This window comes from Pagrus pagrus, assembly GCF_965226575.1.
Source record: "Pagrus pagrus genome assembly, chromosome: 14".
Lineage (NCBI taxonomy): Eukaryota > Metazoa > Chordata > Actinopteri > Spariformes > Sparidae > Pagrus > Pagrus pagrus.
Genome location: NC_140198.1, coordinates 18,355,461 through 18,380,398, shown reverse-complemented (window position 1 = coordinate 18,380,398; position 24,938 = coordinate 18,355,461). Strand labels below are relative to the sequence as shown.

The 24,938-nt window shown below is 39.4% G+C and overlaps 2 protein-coding genes across 10 annotated transcripts in view; one reads left to right on the top strand and one right to left on the bottom strand.

Moving 5' to 3' along the window:
• The window catches only part of dlg4a (discs, large homolog 4a), a 76,179-nt gene that overhangs the window by 29,182 nt on the left and 22,059 nt on the right, over positions 1 to 24,938 (top strand). For all 9 annotated transcript variants that reach the window (XM_084373447.1, XM_084373445.1, XM_084373444.1 and 6 more), the window contains exons 2-3: positions 9,253 to 9,414; positions 16,412 to 16,468. In XM_084373447.1, the coding sequence (XP_084229573.1) occupies positions 9,253 to 9,414; positions 16,412 to 16,468 (219 nt within the window). The remainder of the gene's footprint in view (positions 1 to 9,252; positions 9,415 to 16,411; positions 16,469 to 24,938) is intronic.
• Positions 1 to 24,938, bottom strand: part of zbtb20 (zinc finger and BTB domain containing 20) — a 121,547-nt gene that overhangs the window by 83,444 nt on the left and 13,165 nt on the right. The gene's annotated exons all lie outside the window — the stretch shown is intronic.

Here is a 24,938-nt window from a genome sequence, read left to right as displayed (position 1 = left end):
TGCCAACATAATCCTTTACAAATGTCAAAACCAGCAGAATTGAATCTGCATATTATTGCAAGACGGGTTGCCTAGTTACATGGTGTGCCTCTGAAATCCTTGAGCTGCAGAAAATGGTGGTGGTAGTTAACATCATAGATACTTTTATTTATAAGGAACAACACTAAGCACAGATATGCATCATCAACTTTTAAAACCAAATTCAGCCTCTCTGTGGTGCACACACAGAGAATCAGTGAATAACTCACCCTCCATGATATTAAGACACAGAAAATCACATGATGTACGTTCAGACTGACGAATTGTAGATGACTGTGTGTAACGTCACAGAGAGACGCGAGTAGGTGTGAACTGACAGTTTTAGCCTAACTAACTGATGAATCGGCCTCATAATGTCACAAACTCACACACACAGTCCCACACACGGCTGGTGCATATGTTAATTGTTAGCTAGCTACAGCTCTTTGTTTTCTGTTTGAACACCCCTTAGAACAGCATTTTTCTCCAAAAGTCTAAAAGAACCACAAAAACCATGCTCAATATCCATATTGTAAATATTAATTTGTCCATTTCGATATGAGGAGTGGGGTATTATCTGTATTCTGACACATTTCTCAATACTCAAGATAATCTTCTGCTTTCCCAAAGCATTTGTCCGAGCTGCTGTTAGCTATAACAGCAGCAAAGAGAATACTCGCTCTGCACCAAAGAGCTGCTTCAGGTTTGTTTTTATAATAACGCATCGGCTAAAAGAAAATACCCACTGCTGCAATTACTGCACGTTTGTTTCTAGTGGAACCATTAATCTTGCAGTGCTGTGTGTTAACATAGCCTCTGCTGGCATGTTTGTGTGTGTATGTGCTGGGTAAAACAGTGAGGCTGGGGGAGGGTTAATACCACAAGCCCCCAATACAAGTGCAACATACGTAAAAATGTATGTACTCAGCATAAAAATGGTGTGTGCATGCTTCTGTGGGCAGAGGGGGAGGGGTGGAGGATGAACGATCAAGACTACTGAGCTTTGTTTGAGTGTGAGACCTGTGAGGAGAACTGAGGGGAATAGGTTGCACCTGACCTGTAAACTGAGAAAATAGCTCAGCATACGATTAAATATTGTTTTAGCTAATTAAGTGGTGCTGCATGTTAGACTATATATCGTCTTAGATTTTGGATATCATTATCATGATATGCCACAAGTCAACCATGTTTTAAAAGGCTGCATTAACGTAAAGTGATGTAATTTTCTGAACTTACCAGACTGTACTTGCCTTAACTCACTTAGACATTATAGCCATCTACATTACAGATGATTATTTATCAAAAATCTCATTGTGTAACTATATTGTGAAAGTACCAATAGTCATCCCTACAATATTATCGTAATATTGAGGTATTATTATTGTGCTTTAATTGTGGAAATGGAGAAATTCACAGGCTATTTCAAGTAGAGCCTGACTATGTATCACTTGGCCGGTAGTGGTATATCTAGCCCGACATGTGGTGATATGAAAACTCTTCTTTTGTTTTTTAGAGATTATAATACAGAATAAGATACTTATGGTGATTTACAATTATTAAATTCCCAATATGTTTACTGTTTCAGTGCCCTGATGTCACTGTAGACAGTTTACTGTTAAACTGTGAAGTATCCTGCCTCCTTTACATATCAAGTGTTTAATAGCTCATTGCAAAACATGCATGTGTTTTAGCCAACAGCTATTGAAATTGAAATTAAACAGTATTAGCACTGAGTATTGGTTGGGCTCTAAATTTTAAAATTTGGCAAAGTATTTGTCGTTTTGGGTCAGTATTACAGCCAGTGAGATACATTATTTTGCAGGGTTAGTGTAAGGTGTTCCTCATGGTTTCTTTTAGTTTAACGTAAGCACTGGGCCTGTTTAAGTCCACATGGTCTGCAGTGGGGCTTTATGTTGACAGCTATTGAGATATCGATTCACAATTTGTGAGAATGCTCATTTTTACTTTAAACTATTAAAATCATGATGACGTGACATTTGTTGGGGTCTGTAGTGAACAAACATGTTTTCACGTTCTGGGAAACAAGATTCGTGGGCCAGGGCATCTCTGCAGCACTACAGTACTTGAACATAACACTGTTTTGTCACCCATTTTACCTTCATCAAAAAATTGCAGATTCTTGCGATTTGGATATTGCACTTGGCCATATTGCAGTTCAAATAACAAGTCTGCAGTTTTTGTTACATATTATATACATATTCATATTAATATCTTTTCTTACAAATAAGCAAGACGTTCTTGTGAACAGGCTCCAGACAAGATGGAACCCCCCTCCCCCCCATCACACTACCCTCAGCAGAACAGAAGCACTGCAGCCAAGCACGCACTATGGCACCATTTACTGTATCTATGACTCTAATCTGATTATTAAATTTGAGGATGATGCATCTGTGTGGGTCTTATAAATGATGACTCATCCCACAAAAATTAGATTCAGAATCATCGCATTAATTTGGGTGAGATGAACATAAATTAACAAGTGAATATTTAAGCACAAAATGTAAGGGACCATGTAGAGTTTCTAAAACCATGCTCGACATGTATCTCGGGAGTTTATTTATTTTTTATGACTGTTTCACTGTAGTGATATCAGCCTTCTGGCGGTGAAGAAAGCCCAACAGCACCTCAGGGATTTTTATTTGTATTTTTAGAGAGAGTCTTAAGTTGGTTGGGACAGTAATGAGCTTCAAAACATGCACCGCTGAAAGTATTTTTACATGTTTGATCAAAGTTTTAGTTGGACAATGTAAATTGTGCTTCCAGGCAGAATGTGCACCTAGATTATATCCCTGTGGGAGATGCATGTACTGTACTGATGCAGTGGAGGTGATGTTCAATATGAAACACCTTCAGTCTGCAGCCCAGGAGCTCCTCTGTATTCAGTAACCACCTGCACATTGTTATCATACACCTTTATAACACAAATGGGCATGTGCTGCTGCTTTTGGAGTTTGATTTATGTTAATAAATTAAAAAATGCTGGAAATCATAAATAAGTAAATACATTTCCGCTCTCCTGTCTTAGTCTTAGTGTCATTTAGAAAGTATTTTAGACTCTTAGAAAGCCATCTTTCTTGTGATTGATGTCTCGTTCAGGTACAGTAGGAGCTTTGTATTTGATGTTAATTTTCAGTATTACAGAGTTTAGAGTGATTACACTCAACGGTTGACTTAAATTTAGGTGAAAAGGGTGAATCTAGAGCGTCTCCATGGGGGGATAGGAAACTCTTCTTTACTGCAGCCCCACTTTTTGAATTAGGCTGGATGACTTCCATTAAAATCCTTCCTGGTGCAGCTTTGAGCATTCTGCCCCATGGTAAATGTAAAGTCTGTTGTTGTTGTTGCAGCATACATAGCTACAGGATACTAACACTTGTCAAAGTGTTGCGCTGAAACACCTTGGAGAATAAGTTATCACTGGCGGAAGATGAGTGAATCTTCTGTCTTTGGAGGCTTAGATATACACAAAAAAAAAAACAGTTGTACTGGTAGGTGTTGGCTGGCGACAACAGCAGTTGTGATAATGCAAATGAGATGAAAGCTGTGTTTGGGGTTTGGCACTTGAGAAGACACTTGGGAGTGAAAATCAACTGAGAAGGCAACAATGATTGTGTTTTGATGGGCTGTAGTAGAAAAGAGAAAGTTCAGACAACCATCAGAGACAAACATGGTTCTCTCATCAGAGGCTATCCACACCGAGAGGCGTCGCTAGAAATGCGTCGCCAGCAAAGTCATTGTTTTCCTACAGTACAGTGCTGCTGGCAAGCACTCCTCTCCTGTGACACATGCCACATTTTTTTAGGGTTTTTAAAAAAGTTTAAATACTTTCAACTACTCAGTGCAAGGCGCAGACACGTCACTTTTCCTATTAATTACATATGATGGCCAGTTGCACACACTGCCTGGCTCCACAAGCACACCATGCTGCTTCGTCCAAATCATTTTTAAAAGTGGCCGTGTCATGAAACATGAAACTGGTTTTGTTCTGGTTCATGCGTCGGAGCACTATGGCCAAAAATAAATTGGCCTGGAACCCAAAAAGTTTGTTCTGAGCTGGAACAAAAAAACCTTCTTGATCTCTATTGTGAGTCCAAGCATGCGTGTCAATTCTACAGATTGTTGTGCATTGTCCAGTGCTCTCAGTCGATGACGCATCATGGGTAATAATGGTTCCCCTTAAAAACTGTTGGAAACATGGGCCGGTTTGCTAGATAGTACCAGTTCCAGGAATCTTGAATGGAACCAGTTGAAGAACTAGAGCTAATTTGGTGGAAAGGGGGGTAACGCGTGATGATGTTGTGGAGCTAATGCCTCATTTTTCTTATATGTCGTCTGTCTGAGACTACTCAAACTTCAGAAAGTTGTACGATGTAAGATGTTGTATAGGTGGCAGATAATATGGTTATTTTTAAAACAAAATGTCTGAATGAGTCTTGTAATTATCTACTGATTGTATCAGGGATGACTGATGCAATCAGTAGATAATTGCATGACACATGTTATTCTAATAATAATCTAATAAAAGACATTTATGTATATTTTACACAATGAGCACTGACTGGATGATTATTTGAATAAGCTGTTTGGCTTCAGTCAATGTATCATTAGCAGTTGCCTGAATAGGAGCAATGTGGCTGGTCATCATTAAACATGTCTTTAACAAATTGATTCAAGCTTCTTGTCCAGATTTACTTATTTATTTATTTATTTATTTATTTATCTATGTATTGTACTGCACACAACTAAATTCCAGCATATAGTTAATTCTGCCAGTGCTGTGAAGCATCACACACACTTAGCTCTCGGCATAAAATCCCTCCGAGTTCATGAGAGCAGCAACTGTTCAAATTAATCCAAATACTGAAAAAAAAAAATGGATTAGTCATCATTTAAGAAAATGCAAATAGATTAACTTGCAAAAGCTTAAATTCTGTGAAGATGCAGTGAGGATTTGCAACCTTTTAATTACACCTGAAGAGCTTCTCATGGTTCCTGTAACACTTTACACATCAAATGTATTCGCAGATAACGCTTCTTGGAAATTATATGCCTGAGAGGTGAGGTTAGCTTTCATTCCATTACCTAATGCACAGTCATTTAAACGCTTGGTCCTTGAATTACAGACTCAGATGATGGTAGATATTATTTGACATTTGCTCTGCATTAAGCTAACTCATTTAACCATTAAAGGAACAGCTTATTCAGCCACTCAGTGTGCACTTCTTATAATAGCACAGGATGGCCAACAACGGCAACTAAAACCTTAGGGACGGTCCTTATATCGTCCTTTACAGCCAAGTAATTCCTTAAAAATGTACTGGATTCCTTCCATGGTGATATACTGATACAATAAAGCCGGAGAAACTCAGAGGTATTTTGTTGCGGTGGTAATTTACTGGGTTCTTTGTACGGTTAGAAGCAGATTTTAATTGCTGCAAGCTGTTACAGACCCCCTGAGTGTGAATGTAAGAGTCCCAGGAAAACAAGTTCTATTGACATGATGTCTAATTATGTTTATTAAAACGGTTGATATTATATTGTGATTATTTTGCACGTATTAATCCAGCTCTGTGTTCATCCTATAGTGGACATGTTAATGCATGATATATATATTAGCAGAATAAAGGAAACATCGACCTAACAGTTACTATACCATGGACGCTTAATACCCTTTAAGTGTCTTATATCCATAAACCAACTAGACACAGATCATTCAATTGTATATAAGACTGTAACGCAACCTTAAATTGCAATGAGATTTTTACCGTCAGGGTTAGGGTTGGTAGTAAAACAAAATGTGTTTCTTTGTTCTGTTTTTTTTAAATGTGACTTGCTTACTTTTTACCTGTGGTGCAACATTACCTTGTTGAACAAAGCGTTTTTTGTTTGTTGTTTGTCAGCTTACACCTGTGCTGATGTGAGCATCTGTGCTCCATCTAATGTGGGTCCTTCGAAGTGAAACACTTTAGGCCTTCAGATATAACAATCAGACAATACTGTATTTCATGATGCATAAAAATTGAATGGCCTGAAAAAGCATAAGTTCATTGTCTTTGCCCTCAGGACTCACAGCTGCCTGTTTTCATTTTAGCCATCTAATCAGGGGCCGATAGATATCTGGGACAGCAGGTAAATGCAATGATGGGTGATTAACCAGCTGGAAAACTGAAATTAACTTTGATAATAGGATAGGATGGGATTGTAGGACAGTGCTGCAACGATTAGTCGATTAATCTATTAGTCTGTTAGTCATTGTTCTAGCCATTTTGAGCAAAAATGTCAAATGTTTGCTGGTTCCAGCTTCCTAAATGTGAGGATTTGCTGCTTTTCTTTGTCATTTTTGAGAGAAAATGAAGAGTCTTCTCGGTTCTGGACGAAAGAAGCAATTTTGAAGACTTCATTTTGGGCATCATGTGCAGCCCTCACCCCGGAGTTGTACTGTCCCTTGGCTGACCAGAATTAGCCTCTCGGTTATGCTGTCACTGTGAGAAATGTTTGAAAAAACCTTTAACTTCATATGAATTTGGAGTATTTGCATTTGACATAATTCAGCTCTTAAATGTGTTCCAAAGGAAGCTTTAAATCAAGATACCCTCTGCAATTGGAGAAATCTCAGGCTCTTAAAAACTATTTGTATTGTAGAATTATGTTTTTGTGCTATTGTGCTACACTGAGCAACGATCGTGTATTTCACTGGCCAGAGGAAATGCACCAAAGCCCCTCTCCAGAAGGACAATTTGTAACATATCTTGAGCGTTCACATCCCCCACCAGTGGGACAGAAGGCAACATGGCAGCATGAATGTTGGTCATGCAGGAAAGGGGGGAGGCAGTGGCGACCAAAGTGCTGAGGGCTACTTTGAACTGTGATTCATGTCATTTACAAATCTTTATGTTCATATTTCTGTTATTTTATGTGAATCTTGCTTCACAGAGAGGGTGAGTTAATTAAGCAGCAGTTGTTCAGTTCTGTATTACACTGTATATCAGCAGTTGGTAGTATACAGTTACATAATATTTAATCTATGTTTACATGTAGCAGTAGCCGCCTCTGCAGTGCTTAATAAAGAAAAATCAATCGTTTCCTGCTTATCAACCTGTAATTATGGAACGGTGCTATCAACAACTACTCATTCTCTCTCAGGTCCACCCCCGTGCTGTTGTTTTCTGCTTTCCTTTATTGACGCTCTCACTTTTGTCATTTTTACCCTTCCCCCACAATTTCTCCTTTATCTTCATCTCTGTTTCACTCCCTCTCTTTCTTGCTGTCTCAGTGTAATGTGATCCAGGACCGATGCTGGCAGCCCCAACTGTGGCACTGCAATCTCTGCTCTGCTCTGGTTGCTAGGCAGCCCGTCTGAGACAGGGTTCGGTGATGCACCTCCCTCTCCGTCTGCCTCCAAAAAAAGAGACAGAGAGAGAGACAGAGAGAGAGAAAGAGAGAGAGAGAGTGGCAGAGCTGGCCATCAGGCCATCAGCCAAAATTCAAATGATCCCTCCAAAATTTCTCTGTTTTCAGAATGGGCTGCTTCACATCTGCAGTGCAGCAGAGCACATTGTGAGCCTGGGGGGCTTCAGGGGAGTACGGATTTGTAGCTAAAACACAAGCATTAGCCCACAGGACAGCTCGGCACATCTCCACTGTGATGCTGCCCACCTTCTGATGTGTTTGTGATGGAAATTGCTGTGTGCAGATTTTGTGTCATCACGCCTAGAATGCAACCTACCATGTGTGGCGAACACAGTGGGCTGCTGGCAGCCTGCCCAGGTGTGGGCTATCGGTAGGGGAGGAAGGTTACTAGGAAGAGCCTGCATGATCTGCTACTGTAGAGCCACTGTGAGTCACGGCTCTGGTTGCTCCATGTGGTTGTGGAGGACGATCGCTCTGCTCAATGCACAATGCCGATCTTTGGAGGCCTCCTATGATGTCTTCACTTTGCGCTTGTAGGCGTCACACATGTTATGTGATATACCAGATTTGCATATAGAAAGTCTGCATTTGGCTAAAGATGAATCTGTGATGGAAACACTGCTTTGTGTCCTTGGTGAAGGCAGTTTTTCCATTTACATCATTTTGTGTCCATCAATAGCTGCATTTACATTGGCCCTAATGTTCCACTTATAATTGGAATAATAGCCCAATCAGAATGTAAATGCCTCATGTAAACACCTCAGTCTCAAGAGACTGGCAGCATTTACATGGAGCCTAATATTCCGATTACAGTTGGTTTAAAAGCCTAAGCTCCACTTACCAAAGATGGCGGCTTCTAAGGAAAATACTGTGCGATAGTTATCCATCTTTAGGACAGAGAGCTGATCAAACGCGTGTCAAAAGACATAAAATATTGTTAAAGAAATCATTCAAGTCCTGTTGAATAGTTTGCTGTGGTGATGTGTTTAATCAGAGTCTACTGGTAAACTGGTGAACTGACAGGCACAGGGCGGATCTGAGCCGGTGAGTGAACCCAGAGCAAATGAAACTGCAGCATTTTATACAGTAAGAACAAGGAAGACAAGTGGCAGGTTCAAACAATAGGTAAACAAAAAAATGCTAAAAGGGGGGGGTCTGCTCTTTGGAGAGTGTGAACAGCAGGGGGTGGGGGGAGGTATAGGGCACACATTTAACATCGTGATCAAACCGGGTCTAGACGTCCTTTGATTAGCTGGTGTTACGCAAATGTGTATCTGCAGGGTTTAGGAGACAGACAGGAATCACCATTTACGTCTGGAGATCAGAGGGCTCTTCCCAGACGTCACCCCAAATGTGTATTTTCTTCCTCAATATCCAACGAGGAAGAGGAATTCACAATGCACATGCCCATGTCACAAAGCTCTTCTGATTACATTTGTTGTTGCATGTAAACACCAGACCCTATTAAACCCATGCCATGTAAACTGTTGACCTGAAGTCTTCCATCTGAGTGAATATCGTCAGATATTGTCCATGTTCAGATTTGAACACTGATCAGATCCGGCCTGATCTGAATACATTTCATAATTTTTTTAATTAGGATTACTTCAATCAGATTATAATAAGATAAGAAATATCGTCCATGTAACCACAGCTAATGACAGGTTACAATAATAAGGCTGACAGTGGACTCTCTTTGCGATTTAAACATTAACAAACTTTAAGATACATTCAACTAATAGCTGCTTCTCATGAATGACTCCTGTTGGAACTAACAACCTCAATTTGTGTGTCTATCTGCAGAAGTACAGGTACCAGGATGAGGAGACGCCCCCCTTGGAGCACAGTCCAGCACATCTGGCTCCAGGGAAAAGTGCCGAGATGCTTCATATGAGTGACAAGAACCTTGCTGCCATGGAGGCCATACATGGCTACACACCACACACACATATCTCTCCTGTCAAGGTAGGACACACACACACATGCGCACTCATTTATGTACACTGTTGATCTCCTCATTTTGACCTGACATTAAAATAAATAACTAAATAGAGATATTTTGCATCTGTGCTGCAGAAAAAAACAACTTCTACAATTAAATGTAGCTGCTGTAGAAGTGGATACTTGCATTGATTGGATAAGTGAGGATGATAACCTTCAAATAAAAGCAAAATTAGACAAAGAAATTATATCACTAATTATTCACAATGCATTAGTGTGCTGTTAATACGAATACTTGGTCTGAAATCCTGAGTTCAATCAGCGGACAGATTTATAGTCATTGTAATGTGGTTTCCCTCATTCTAATTTTCTTCATTCAGAGACGTAAAATCCTCTAAGCTTGTTGAATTTATATTAAGAGTTTCATTTAGCCCAGACGCAAGTGGTTCATTACAACACATTATCTATTATAACTCTGCACTTCAAATGATGAGTTGTCTGTTTTGAAACTCTTCTACATAAATACTTTAATGGGAACATAATGCGTTTATGAGGAAATATGGCCCATGGCATCTGTAAGTGCCAGATCAGCTTTACACCTGTGTGAACGTGCATACTGGGTAATATGATATCGGAGCTTAACAGCATGGAAATCAAAGTGCAAGTTGACCCAAGATGTATTGAGTAATGTGATTGCCTGAACCATTTCAGGATGTGGTCACAGATCAATCTATCTTGATAGATTATAACATGAAACAGTAGTGCTGATTCCAAGTTACACATTGAAATAAAATCTCTCATGATTAGTTTTGCAGGGTAACATTTATATCAACAGACGGCCTGATCAGATTTAGAAAGAAATGCCTCTGATTCATCTTGTAATCCAATGAGATTTTAATCTTCCATCTGCCTCAAGAAGACTTTGACACTGGAAAGATACACTTAGATTTTGAAGTGCAATCAGCTTTGTAGACGTTAAGGTGATACCATTTTTTCACCTAAATTAGGTTTTTCTTGAGCGTGGGCACACCTGCTAAAAATAGGCGATTGACTCCCTCTCCATTGCAAGTAGATGAGCGTGCCATGCTGCTTTATTTTCCGGTGTGTCATTTTCAACGTCACAAACACGCCTGACAACAGGTAACAATGCAGCACCTCATCAGACTGACGAGGACCTGTAAGTCGATCTGAAGACAAAAGCCAGATGTTAGTGGGTGTTAGTGTTTGTGTCCACTGAGATACAATTGAAGCAGCTCCCAGTACAGACATTGAACGGCCTCATTTCAGAATCTAAGACACATGTCTAACAAACGCGAAATCGAAACAAAGGAGAAACAAAGGAGGAGTCATTTAAGCAGGCGACACATCAGCTTCAGGTCCGACATTCAAAAGATACAGCTGACATCAGTGGGAATACGAGCGGAGTCACGTTGCCTTGAGTGCATTAACGAATACATACTGTAGCTACTAATGCAAGCAGGTGTAAGCTATAATGCGCACTCAATAACGATCCATCTCATATGCCCACACATGTTATTTAACAGCCTCAGTGGCTATTAAGACTTAAGAGTTCCTGTATTTATTTGCTCTGAGGGGGGGAGTGTTTCTCTCTTCCCCACATGGGAGTACACTGAGGTCCCAGAGGAGCAGATATGTCCATTAAAATGCTTTATTTTAATAAGCAGAGAGGAGAGGCTGAGTTATAGAGCTTTACCGCTGCTATTTAAAACACACAGAGCCTGTTCAGCATGAGCTGTGGTGCCCGTGGAGATTTGTGCGCTGAGAAGGTGAAAGTTTAGGAACACTGTCAAATTGAAAAGTAGCAGCAGAGTAAAAATATGAGGAAACGCTGTGTATGTCAGTGATCAGCCAAAGTTGTTTTTAATGTATTACAATCTGATTCTACATCACTTCTCTCTGGTCATTTGCATCTTAAAAAAGGACCTGAGCAAACTCAATCAGAGAAAGAATGATCTGCTGACAACTTGATTGTTCAAGAAGCAATAAACAACACAGAGAAAAGCAATTATTTGGTTGAAGTAGTTTTGTCTGTCACAGTATTCATACGTCTCTAACTCTTAGCTGATTTGTCAAATCAGTGTGAATCCAGCAGCATCTGTAGCAGAAGAAAGGTAGTACATGTCAGTCTCTGTTAAACCCGATTGGTGGGTGATGTACTGTAACAATAAATGAAATGTATGAAAAATTATAAGTTTGCATTTTAATTTACAAAGACATCATGATAAAATATTACCAAAACAATGTGAAAACATGAAATTGTTTGCTATTACAAAAGGGCAGACGTGCGATCCTTTCCTGACCTTTCTTGCTGGTATTATTAATTCCCTTTGTCCCAGTGGAGTTTGTCATCCACCAGCACACGCCAAGGGATCAGTAATTATTCACAGCTGATGGGTGCACGATTTATTACGGTGATGGGGGAGGGAGACTTGCTCCTTTTCCCTAAAGTCCGCCATTGTGAGGTAATTTAAGTCTGTTTAAGAGTAATTTTAAAATGTGATGTGAGCCCTCCAGTGGTGCAGATCCATTACATGACTCATTCAGTCATCTCCCAGAGGCTTGTGGTATCAGGAAGTATGACTACCAGTACATCTGGGAGGTAACATTCAGGAAATATCATTTTATTCCAAGTAATAATTACATTCTAAGTAAGAAGCTTAGTATATGAAATAGGTCTCGTTAAATTATCAATAAATGATCATGTAATCCTGTTAAAACAACAGAATGTCAGATAGTTAGTCGGTGAGTCTCATTACTAGATCGTCACGCACTGTAGCTTTGGGAATGGTGGCTCAGGTCCGACGCCAAACCATAGTGCCAATATTTGACCATCTAGGGATGAGACATCAACTATCTTCCTCCAGAGAGTTACATTTTGTTGAAACAAATGATCATGTCTCTAAATTTGTCTCTACAGTTGACTGAAGTTTATTTGGAGTTACTGTTAATCCCACATAATGTGCCTGCTGCCATAAATACTCACTACTGCAACAATGTGTATTAATCCCCAACTGAAAATAGTCCCTAACAAATGTACCATTTACTGCTGTTTGAGTAAGATTTGCTAAAAGCTACAGTGCCTAGCTGTTTTAGGAAATTACTGAGCCTTTTTTGAAAAATAACTCTTTGTACTTGTGGTAAAAATACTGAATATAAACGTTGTCAGTTTAGATTCTTTTTTTTATAGGATTTGTTGTCTGGGAAAATATCTTGAACTTGTTATATGATATAAACAGGATGTGATATTTAGACCGATCTGCAGTGTCAGTTATAAAAGCGTGGGCAGTCTCAACTTCTGAATCAGAATTTGTTAGTAGGAGGAAAACACTTTAATCAAGGACCTTCATCAGACATCAAAAGTCAAAGAGTCCTCAATATGCACAGGATGCAAATTCCCTCACAGGATGTTAATGTCACGTCTAAGCACAGCCACATCATTTTGCTGGCTGTATTACAGGTCTGTGTTGTCCTTAAGATTCTTGACCATCAATATCTGACCAGTGCATCTTTTAGAAGGGACAAAGTGCGTTTTGCTGTACAAGTGATATGTGATAAAGGAGGAGCACAGTCATGAAAACAAGGCAAAGCCAAGCTGAAGAGTAGGGCTGGGCAATATATCAATATTATATTGTGAAATAGACTATATATAATCTTTGATATCAGATATCATTATCTCATGATATTTACATTTACATTTAGGGCATTTAGCAGAGGCTTTTGTCACACTTATAAATGGTATAAGTGTTTTATTCCTGGTTTTAAAGGCTGTTTCACAGTAAAGTGATGTCATTTTTGAACTTGCCAGACTGTTCTACTTGTTTGAATACTTGCCTTTACCCACTTAGTTATTATGTCCACATTACTGATGATTATTATACCAAAAAGAACAAACTGTGCAGTCATTTTGTGAAAGTATCATACTTGATTTTGTCACCCAGTCTTAGCATTTCTGAAGTTCTTTATAAATGTCAAAAATATAATGTGTAATATCTTGATACTATTTTAAGGCCATACTGCCCAGCCCTACTGAAGAGGCTGCAATGCAACTTTTTGGCTGCTCCTCATCAGTCTGTGGTGTTTCTCTAACATGACTGTATTATTTATGTGTGTTTCTAGCATGCATCTCTTGGGCCCAGGAGCTTTCTCATGTCTTGATGTTGTTTTTCCCCCCACCTATCAGCAATAGGTAGCATTCAAAATAAAATAAAAAGTAATTTATATAAAAATATTATACATTGCCACACTTACAGTTGAAACCATGCTGTACATTTGAAGAATCAGTGTCAGTTACCATTGGTGTTGTGTGCTGAGAATGTTTCTCTGTCATGTACTTGCTCTGGGTTTCCTGACAGCATGTGACTGAAAATGCATCAGTCTTTTGCACAATTATTTTGACAAATTAGTTACAGAATTTGCTCCCATAATATCCACAAGTCTTTTATTGAGGGATGTTTCCTGTTTTTACCAACAAAGTGGGAATGCACCTCAGACATTATAACATATTTACCTTATCCTCACTTTATCTGCGTTGCATGTATCTCTTTGGCAAGCACGCTTTGTAACTAACCAGAGTTCAAGCATCTAAAGCACTACACTCATTCACAAACAGATGAATGTGACACAGAGAAAACAACAAACGCAAACTACGCCTGCACATCTCTGACAGTGACAAATTTAAGATCTATAAGAATACAGTACGGTTGGTTCCTCGCTTCTTTAGTTTCTTTATACCACAAAAGCACTTCTGTCTGCGAGGCTGCAAAAACATTTTCTTTATATCGTCCCTCCAGATAGAGCTGCTCTAGGTAATACTTAAGTGTAAAAATACGCCTACGACCCAAGCCTCCTAACAGAAACTGGTGATTTCAAAAATGATATTCTGGTGCTCACTATGTTCGCAGATAATAATGAATAAAAACTTTAGAGTGGGATACAAAACTGTCTTATAAACATTAACAGGCAATACGTGAAGTGGTGGGGAGAAGTAACTGAAATAAAAATTACAGCAACAATACAAATGTTATTAAGACACCTACACTGCAACAAAACTCTCTCTCGGTCTTGAGGATATTTTTTTCCTATCACATGAAAGAGAGCATGTTGATGTTGTTCACAGTGTTTTGGGAACCAGGATTGGCCCTATTTCTATTTCTGGAATACTGCCATTATTTATGAAGTCTTGTGTTTCTCTTCAGGGAGGACTGAATGCACTATTAAGTATAAAGGTCTGGGCTCACTTAGTTTAAAGTGAATTGTTTGCATCATGTTATAACAGTGGTCTGCATCCTTGAATAGTTGTAAAAATCTATATTTATCTAAAAGTAACTCCATCTCAGACTGATGGATGACTCAAACGTTGTTGGAGCCATTTTGTTTTATTAACTGTGTGAGTAAGTATTAACATATTATATCTTATGAGTTTAACTGACGCAAGTGTAATAGATTAATAAATCAGAGGTAATGATCATCATGATGGTGATGATGTGGATAATGAGGGTTGTTTTTTGCTCAGTGTTGATTATGATGACAATGACGTTAAGTGTGATGATGATGACGCTGGTGGCTGCTTTATCTGCCTTCTTTGTCGCCCCTTTCACTAGTATTGCTTCCTTACACAGCATCTCAATGACCTCATGGTGGCTCACTCTTGATTTTTTTTGGTTTTGTAACCCTGTTCATTACTGTGTGACATGGTGAGTGACTTCAGTGGATACTCTGCCTTGCATCGATCCCATTTTCCTGTGTTTTACTTTTATAAGTCTTATAAGTTGAATGCCTCTCCTTCCCTTTTTCCCTTACTGCACTACCCCCTCTCCCTGCTTGTGTCTGGGTGCTGGGAGCAGATGGGTTAAGGACTTGGAAGCACAAGGTTGCCTTATTGAAACGATTCACCTGCAAGGAAAGTTTTAATTGGGGGAGTGTGGTTAAATAAATAAATGCCAGTGAGAAAACTTCTGATGGTGTGCCATTGAGCAAGGAGCTGACATCCAAAATGTGCCCATTGGAGCCATTAATAGGAGGCCATGCCTGTAATAGGAAAGCAAGGTGCACAGATAGTATCTGTAAATATCAGGATCAGCGGCAGTTCTACTTGGATCAGCAAATACAGCTGTCCCAACATTCATATTTTAATGACGTGCTTTGCTGCAATGTAAAACTTTTCCAGCGGGAGGCAAAGTGTCTCCTGACATGTGAAAATGCTGCACTGCTGCTGTTTGTAAAATTCATAGGCATAGGGTGTATTGTTCAGAATAACAGCTTCAGCTGCGGAGGGTAAAGTAGATTATGCTAACTGAATAACAAACCCACTGTTTTTGATTGGTTAACAGATTCTGAATAAGCTGTCCATCAATAAGATATGTATGACTAGTGGGGGAAGAGTACATTTGTATGTATCATAAAAAGCATGTTTTGTCGTGAATTTTCTGTTCTACTGTGGGCAATTTTTTTCTCAAATTTATGGCTCACTATGTAACAGTCCATGCATAATAGGATCCAAGTAATACATAAAGGCAAGTGACTCATTTGTTGAATTCATCTGGATCAGTTTATGTGGTTTGAATATCTTTAAATTCATGTACAAAAACTAATCTAAACACTGATACATTTAATGCATTTATATGCAGTGAGTCAGTGTTTGTAGTCTTTTATGCAGATTTACGCAAAACTGTCCTATATGCTTTCTATATGGTTCACTGCTGAATGTTCCCCACTTAATTACTTTAAACACAATGGTATAATTAAAGTATCAGCTGTAATATTCAAAGTATATAGATTTTTATTAGTCACATACTTCAATATCAGTATTTGTTGGATCTCTGCTGCGAACCAAGGAGTGAGTGTGTGTCAGAGATGAACTTGTCATCGTCCTACTGATAAAAAAATAAAATAAAAATACATGAACAAACAGAAGAATAAACAAAGTGGTGCCGACTGTTCTGCCCCCTGTACCCATTCGCATGCCGTGCACAATGACCCTCTCCCTTCTGTTGTTTTGCAGCCTGTGTTGATGTCTACGGGACACACTCCAATGTACACCTCCGCTGTTTCCACACTGGTAAGAGCAAAGCGATCTGCGCCGCACCGTCACCCTGAGAGTTACCAGCTCCATCATCATCATCCGTCTGATTTTGTGTCCTCATTTCCTGTCTTAGTTCGATTTGACGTCGTTCAGCGTTTCGCTGTCTGATCTCGGATAGACGGCTGCCTGTTAAAAGTCATTTTATCTGGACTGCCAGAGTATGAGGTCATCTGTTTTCTGATGATATCAGTGTGTTCATACTCATTGTCATTCAAATCTGATTTGAATGACAGATTTGTTCCACTTGTTGTACTCAGTGACTATTTTGGGGCCCAAATTGACACAGCTGGAACCGAAAAGATTTTAAATGTTGTGCTTCCATCACACTTTAACCATAAATTCATGTGTTATATTCATATTTCTAATCATACAATCCTGCGCCCAAGCTGCTGTGAACGTATCAAGAAACATGCATTATCGATCTAGTTTCAGTGTAAAGAAGTTTAGACGGCTTTTTCTCAGGCTACAGTTTATACCCACTCAAAAACTTCTCCTAAAATCTGTACGTCAATAGTAAAGTACCCATGATGCTGTGAGACATCTAATCCTAATGTGTGCCCCTGTTAAAGCGTCATATATTGAAGGTGTCATATTACATGGGGGTTTGACAGACAGATAATCTTTTTGCAGGGCAGACTGAAACCTGTAGGTGTCAGTGTTAGACTGTGCAGAGTGACTTCCATAACCTTGAAAAGATGGCTCTGCTGCTTCACCAATAAAACACTTTTATGATCAGACAGGTTGCATTAGCCTCATGCGCCATGAATTGCTCAAAAGATTGTGTCTCTTGAGCAAAGCAAGGGAAAATACAAGCAAATTATCATTTATCATATATTACATCTGAATGCAGGGCTTGTTAGAAGTGTACTTGATTAGAAAGAATAGAAAAGATAGGATCATTGGAGGGAGAGGACAATAAAATCGGGCTTTCATTCTCTCCGTCTCTGTTGAACAAGTAGTTACTCTTGTAACTATACATCATTTCTTGTCTTTGTCTGCTTGCCCCGACCTTGATCACCGCCTGCCTTATAGTGCCTGCTTATAATTAAAGTGTTTAACATGTGGGACATCCTGCACCCCTCAGCATAAAGTTGTCTGTAAGAAGAATGTGTGTGTACACATTCCCTCAGACACACACAGAAGTACTTCATTCTGCATATGCATGAATCAATTTTCTACAATGGTTGGGTGAAGTACACACTATCTTCGAGATGCATTGCAGTAACACCTATGTGCGTGGATGTCTGCAGCCAGTATAGTGCCCGTGTGGTCGTCATTGATGTGTAGGTGGTGTCGTCAGTCTGTCTCTTTATTGCTTTAATGGTGTGGAGTTTGCCAGTAGCACTCCAGCCCCCATTGATTTATGGGTAGGATTGTCTCAGGAAGCACTGCAATGGTTTGGCAAAGTAAGAGGAGGTCTTTGGGTTATGTACATGATTTAGCCAAGAGGTGCTTTAGCTCCAAATGACATCTATTTTTTTAAAAACTGAGCGCGTAATGTAATTAGAAGTGATTTCTTTCCACACTGCACAGAACTTTTGATATTGATCAGTGCTCATATTAATGAATCTTCCTACCTCTTCTACTCTATATGACCCTATAACTCTGCTGTGCCCTGTTCTCCCATTATGTGGCTACATAAATTGTTGTGACATCATGTGCTGGGTGCTGTGATTACATTGAAAGTTCATGTTCTGTCTAACAGCAAACACAAGATCCAAATTAGAGCTGGACAATATATAAAAGTTACATGGTTATTGTGATATAAGACTTTATAATGTCTAAGACTTTGGCTGTCATCATATCATGACATGAGTGATTTTTTTCCCTGCATGTTATTTTCTGAATTTACAAGACTGTTCTGTTTGTTCTTACACTCGCCTCTACCAATTTAGTAATTTATACACATTACTGATGATTATTAGCAAAAATGTGATTCAATTAATATTCAATATCAATAGAGGTATTTGGTCAAAAATATCATAATATTAAGATTTTGTCACCCACCTAGTATTTATCGAGTGCCTTGAGGAGATTTCAAAAATAACAAGACATATGTCTTCAACATGCACATGTGGTTGATTTCTATACAAGGAGGCAAATTATTTGCTTTCTTATCCTGAAATAAGAGTCAAGAAATGGGTTGTTAAAAGGGTTGTTTTATAAAAAGCTAATGAGCACACAGTCTTAAAGCTCCAGTGTTGCAGAAAGGGTATTTCCCTCCCTTTGCAGCCAATCCCACAGGCATCTAGTTATTGAGCTAAGCTTGGCTGAATTCAGTATTCGAGCCTCACATATAGACATAAAAGAAGGCATCCCTGTGTGTGTGTGTGTGTGTGTGTGTGTGTGTGTGTGTGTGTGTGTGTGTGTGTGTGTGTGACTCTCAGGAAGCGGTAGAAATACCACAATTACCTCAAGAAACATCTATGTCTTTAAAATTCAATTAATTCTCTATATTTTAGATGTTAACTAGCTTCAAGGCAGTGCTTTGACTTCATTCACCAACAGAGATCTGTCTCATGGAAACTCATGGTTTCTTTTACAATGAATACGCTACATTTATCTTGAGCTGGAAATGTTACACAACACATTTGCATTTATCCTTCACCTGATGAGCAGGGAGTGACAGAGACCCCCACCGCCCGGTCTATGTTACACTCTGTCTCTTCTAATGAAAAAGGATGCCTATCACTTTCACCCTCCTCTAACCACAGAACTGTTCCTATATACATAATACTTTTCACACAAATCCTCTTCAGACAAAACAGCCAACCCCTCTAAGATGTACTTGGCAAAAAAAAAAACCTTTTTAACGTAAGGATTCAATTACTGTTTTCTGTAGTGTTTCCCCAAGAGCTCTCCATTATACCCTCCCCTTCCTGCTCTGCACTCTTATCTGGTTGCTATCTGGTTTCTATCTTCATTTTCTCTGTCCTCCTTACTTTTCTTTAATAAATGTTTAAATATGTCCCTGCAGCTTCGGTGTAATTACAGTGCAGCAGCAGCTCAGCTCCTTCGGGAAGGAGAGGGGAGAAAGAAAAAAAAAAATATGCATGCAAAAAGAGGAGGAGAGAGCTGTTCACACTGAATGGCGGAGTAAGACAGATAGAGAGGGCCTTGCAAATGGAAGGGTAAGAAAATGAGATAGGTAGACGGAGGAATTTTATTTAACAAAATGAGAACGTCAGCTGACAGCTTGTCCTTCAGCGTGTCCTTACATAAGTCTGTTCAGTGTGCAAGCCTTTGTGTGCCTGTGTGTGTGTGTGCATTTATATATTACACGCCTGTCGATCCATCTGTCTTACATAGAGAGAGAGAGAGAGATGGAGAGAGAGAGAGAGAGTGAGAGAGAGAGAGAGCTGTGAAAAAGGATGTGGATTTAAAAGGGAATTTGACTCTATCTGATAAGTAGCTGTTTGCCTTCATACAGCAACATCCACTACTTAATCATTTATTTGAGGGTGTATGGCAAGTATACGTGTATGTCCTATTCAAACATCTCACTTTATTCTTTAACCTCACTGTCTTTCAAGTGTTTTGCTGTCCATGGTGCAGCATTCATTGGCAGCAGAAGGGCTATAAGGTTTGAGCAGGACTGTAATGGCAGTTCTTATTAAGGAACATTGGCAGGGCTCAACAATAAGGATTACCAAATTGCCCAGTCCGAGAAAAATGTCACGTTTGGCTTGTAAATCTAGCAACTTACTAGCCCAATTGGGCAAAGGATTTAAACACATCATTTTTGAGATGATGATGACAGTAGCTAAAGAGTGAGCCATCTCGCTTCCTTCTCATCTCTGTTAATAGTTGCAAATGTGCATAAACAATCGAGATAATGGCAGCAAGTAAAGGTGTTTATGAAATAAAGCACAAGCCAGCATTTCAATTATCCTGGAAACAAGCCGATATGCAAGAATGTTGTTATTTGATAACCGCTAATAAATACATTGATTTGTATAAGAGCACGTACAAATTGACTTAGGGTTAAAGGTGCACTTTGTAGTTTGGGGGAAGAAATTTAATCAGAAGACTATTGACTAATTTTTTCATAGCTAAAAACAAACTTAAAGAAAAAAATCTCTTTGTTTTCTAGACTGAATAAACTGAATGAACAAACTGATCTTAAAGGACAAAATGATTTCATACTGTTTAACTTTGTTTATATTTGGCGGACCCTGCCACCTTTCTAGCTTCAAACAATGTTCAGTGGACAATTTTTTCTCCCGAGAGCATCTTGCTTATTCAGTTATGGAAAAAATAAATATTTCGGTTTGTTTTAGTACCTCATTAATATTGTAGCTATTAAAATTCTGAATTTAAATTTCTTCTTCAAAACTACATAGTCCCCCTTTAAGGGTTAGGGTATGTAGGGCAAGTACATTTCTGACCCACTTACCCGCCTGGATAAGTAAAAAACAAAAACATTAATGTTAAATTTGGATGAGGCATGTGGGCGTTTAGCTGACTAGTCAATTCAATTTTGCGGCTCTTGCTAGTCGACAGCAGACATATTAGTAGTTAAACCTATATATTTTTAATGTACAGATTAATTATTGACATAATTTGCACCAAAATGTCATGTCGAATGTTGCTTTGTAAAAGACGAGAATCCCTTACTATGTCAACAACACCAGTTTCGTCTAAGATGTATTTATATATGATTACGTTCACCCAATAAAAATGTTTGTCATATAATTTAATGTGCAATGTTCATAATGCCAGCGCAAAGCACCAAATTTTTTCAGCGGCATTTAAAATATGATTTGGTTATTGTAGAACGTGATTAACAGTTTCAAATGGCTCTTTAAAAATATGCAGTATTTTTCCGACAATGTTTAAGATTATAGATTAAATTATGGTTTTCTGTGTGCTTTCTTACTACTAGACTAGTCAACATTTAAACTGTCTTTAAATGTCAGGAAAATTAGTCATTAGGAACTATCACAATGATATTTGACCAAATACCTCAATAATATAATAATAAAATATCAACACAATGACATTTTTGAGAAATAATCATCAGTAATGTGGAAATAATGAGTAAGTCAGTTAAGGCAAGTAGAACAGTCTGGAAAGTTCAGAAAATGACATCAATTTACTGTAATGCAGCCTTTAAAACCAAGAAACACAACACTTACCCCATATCGCGATATAACAATATCCAAAATCTAAGACAATATATGGTCTCATATCATGATAACAATATAATATCCATACATTGCCCAGTCCTGATTTCAATCAAAGCAAAAATTATATCATTTGCATGTTAGAAACAGAAACCTTGCTGCTACTACTGTGTTGAGGTTTCACTATTCTGCTTGACTGTAGAACTGGGACTTACAGGCCTCCAGCCTCCTCTCAGTCTCAAGTGCTCCCTGGGACGAGTCAGGCCAGTTTGAGCTGCTTGTCCTTCCAAGTTCAGCCAAAGTATAATTCCTGCCCCTCTCACATCACCAGCGCTGACATTATACAGAGAGACAGCTAAGTAATTGCCATCAAACTTTGCTGCTCGCTCCTCTTTCCCTGAGCAGCGGGGATGGGAGGGGTACAGTACAGTAGCAGCAGAAAATATGAACTGCGTTCTCACCGAGCACAGACCAGTAGCAGGGAGGCAACCGCTATCCACAGCCACAGAAGACGAAGAATGGGATTATCTGTTTGTAAATGCTCATTTTCATTCTGGATGGGTGATTTGTGAAGACAAGACGGCCGTTTCTCAGATGATAACGAGCCTCATCGGCGAGGAGTAATTTTTATGACTCGAGCCTTGGTTTGGAGGATTGTATTGGTCTTGTTTGAATGAAGTCTCCAGCACCGACTAAGCAAGAGGAGGACACTAAATGGGCCGTGCTCTTTCTGTGGTTTTTGATTTATAATTGTGCAGATGTGTATCCTGTGTATACAGCATGCTGTCTTTGATGAAGATTGAGCGGGAGGCAAAGCTGAAAGATCTTGCGTTAGGTTAGAGCAGATCTTTTAATTGAGGCGATCTGGACACTCCGTGGATTCCGAACAACTGTTATGGCCGGGCCTAGACCTAATGGCAATAATGCTGTTGTGGTAATGTTGAAAGTGGACACTAGAGACACACTTTGTGGGTGTGTGTGTCGTTTTGGGAGCTGAGGAGGGTCTGCTCCCGGCATCAAGCACGATTTTTTATATTTCGTCACTGAAGCAGAATGTTTATGTCCGTGTGGTACGCCAAAAAGATGGGCTGCCGGTTCCTCAACAATGTACGGAAAGCCAAGAAACATCGTCATCATAAGATGGTAGGCATGTTTTTAACATGTTTACGCTTTGCTATTATGACTGTACCTCAATATATTCGAGAAATCTTTATGAAAGAACTGTGCTCAGTGGCTTTGAAGTGAGGTATGTTGATTATGTTATTATTAAGATACAAAGGCTTTGTTTACCTGCACAGATAGAAAACTCAGGTCAGGGCAATGGCTGCACTTGAGGCCTGTGATATACAGTATGTTAATCACAGTAAAGTAATACTAATGACATCCTGCTCAGGCTGTGCGTCGCAGAAATAGATGTTTGTGTGTCCTCCTCTAATGGTGTGAAGGTGCCGTTTATCTTGTTTAATATCCAGCAAACGAGCTGCAGGTCACCATCACTTCCACACCTCCATAACCAACACACATGCACCACTTTTTCCTGCACTGCACAGATATTTGCATGATTTAATAAGGAGCCATTAAGCGAGCATTGTGCATAATGTGACATCCAAATTAACCTCTGTCACATCCTGCTTTAAAACCCACACACAAGCACAGAGGCAGCTAAATCACCAGCCATCAGACCTGACACACAAAAAAATCACACATTACAAAAGACTTCACACAAGTCTTGTGCTCTCATTTCCATTTCTTTAACAGCCTTGCACAGCCCTAAGGTAAGGTTGAGTTTGGAGCATATGGTACTGTTATCTGTCTGTACCTCTTTCTCTCAGCAGTTTAGATACAAGCTAAAATGCTTGCTTGCTTAATTGTTGCCATCAAATAACACTTTTCCTTTATCAAACACGTACCAATTCATAGCTTGACATTGCGTATTTCAGTAAAGGTCATTATCTTGGCTATTGACTGGATGGCTTTTACGTGTTAAAGGCTTTCCAGCTGCTGCAAGGTGTGCAGGACACGCAGCGGTAAAGCCTCTCTAATGCAACCTTTGGTTTGTATCCAGTGCCAGCTCACACATGACATCATTCCCTCTGACGATATCGAGGTATTCTCTGAACAATTAATATCAACAAGAAAGGCAAAAGCAGCGGTATTATTGGCGTTATTTTACCTCCTTCGACTTAAGGAGCCCATCAGATTGAAAGCGACTGGCGTGCAAAGAATGGGTCGTGAGCCTCAGATGAATGTGCATGTACGCAGGTACACGTGCACAGAGCAGGAGAGATTGATCAGATTAGTCTTGTGATTCACATATTCAGGAGGGGGCATGTGCAGTACAGCATGCAGCTTCAGTTTTAACAGAGGCTGAGCGGGTTCCGGTGCTAAACGTCCAATACTAGCTCTATTTATTCAAGTCTTAATGGAGAGAAGAAATTGATTTAAACACAAACTGCTTCATTCGTTTGGCGCTCTGAAGAGGAAATGATGAAATCAAACGTTGCACAAAACACTGTAAAATGTGGGAATCGGTGTAATTAGGAGCGAATAAAAATAAATCTGTTTCTGCTGTTTTATTTGGCTTTGAATATGCATACTCTGGCACTTAGCTTGATGCATATAAATCTAACAAGAGGTAAAAGTGCGGCTGTGGATGGGTGGTGTGCGGAGGATGGGTTAGCTGAATAGGTGGTGCGAAAATATAGGTGGGCAAGAGCAGCCAAACAGTGTAAATCCTGACAACCCCAACGTCGAACGACTTGACAGAGCAGAGAGAGGCAGAGAGAACTCTGTCAAAATCCCTGCAGGGAAACTGCCTGCACTGGGCTTAGATTTCTGCTGGCTATACTCATTATTTCTGTCTCCAGATAAGGATAAATTTGACGTAATGTTCAGCAGCACGGCCCGTTGGACACAGCTACATGGTAAAGCTCTGCACAGGCGCTGTTATAGTCCAAGAGTGTGCTGTTAAAGCCGAGCTCTGGCGTTTTGTGGAGTGTGGGGGGTGGGGGGGGTTTATAGCCTGTACCTCAAGTGGATGAGTATCTGCTCTGTATAATGGCAGCTATAATTAGTATCATTCAACTTGATTAATAATGAGTAAAGGGAGATTGGACAATAGGAGGGTAGTGTTGTGTAAGGAACAGGCTTTGAGGTGTTTTCGTTATTTAGCCTACACTTATTGATATAAATGGGGTGGACAAAATAATGGAAACCTTTGTCAATATTATGCATCAAACAAAACATGATCATACAGTTGATCAATACCTCTCTTAAACATGACAGATCTGCTTCAGGACTGTCGTATAAGACTGCACTAG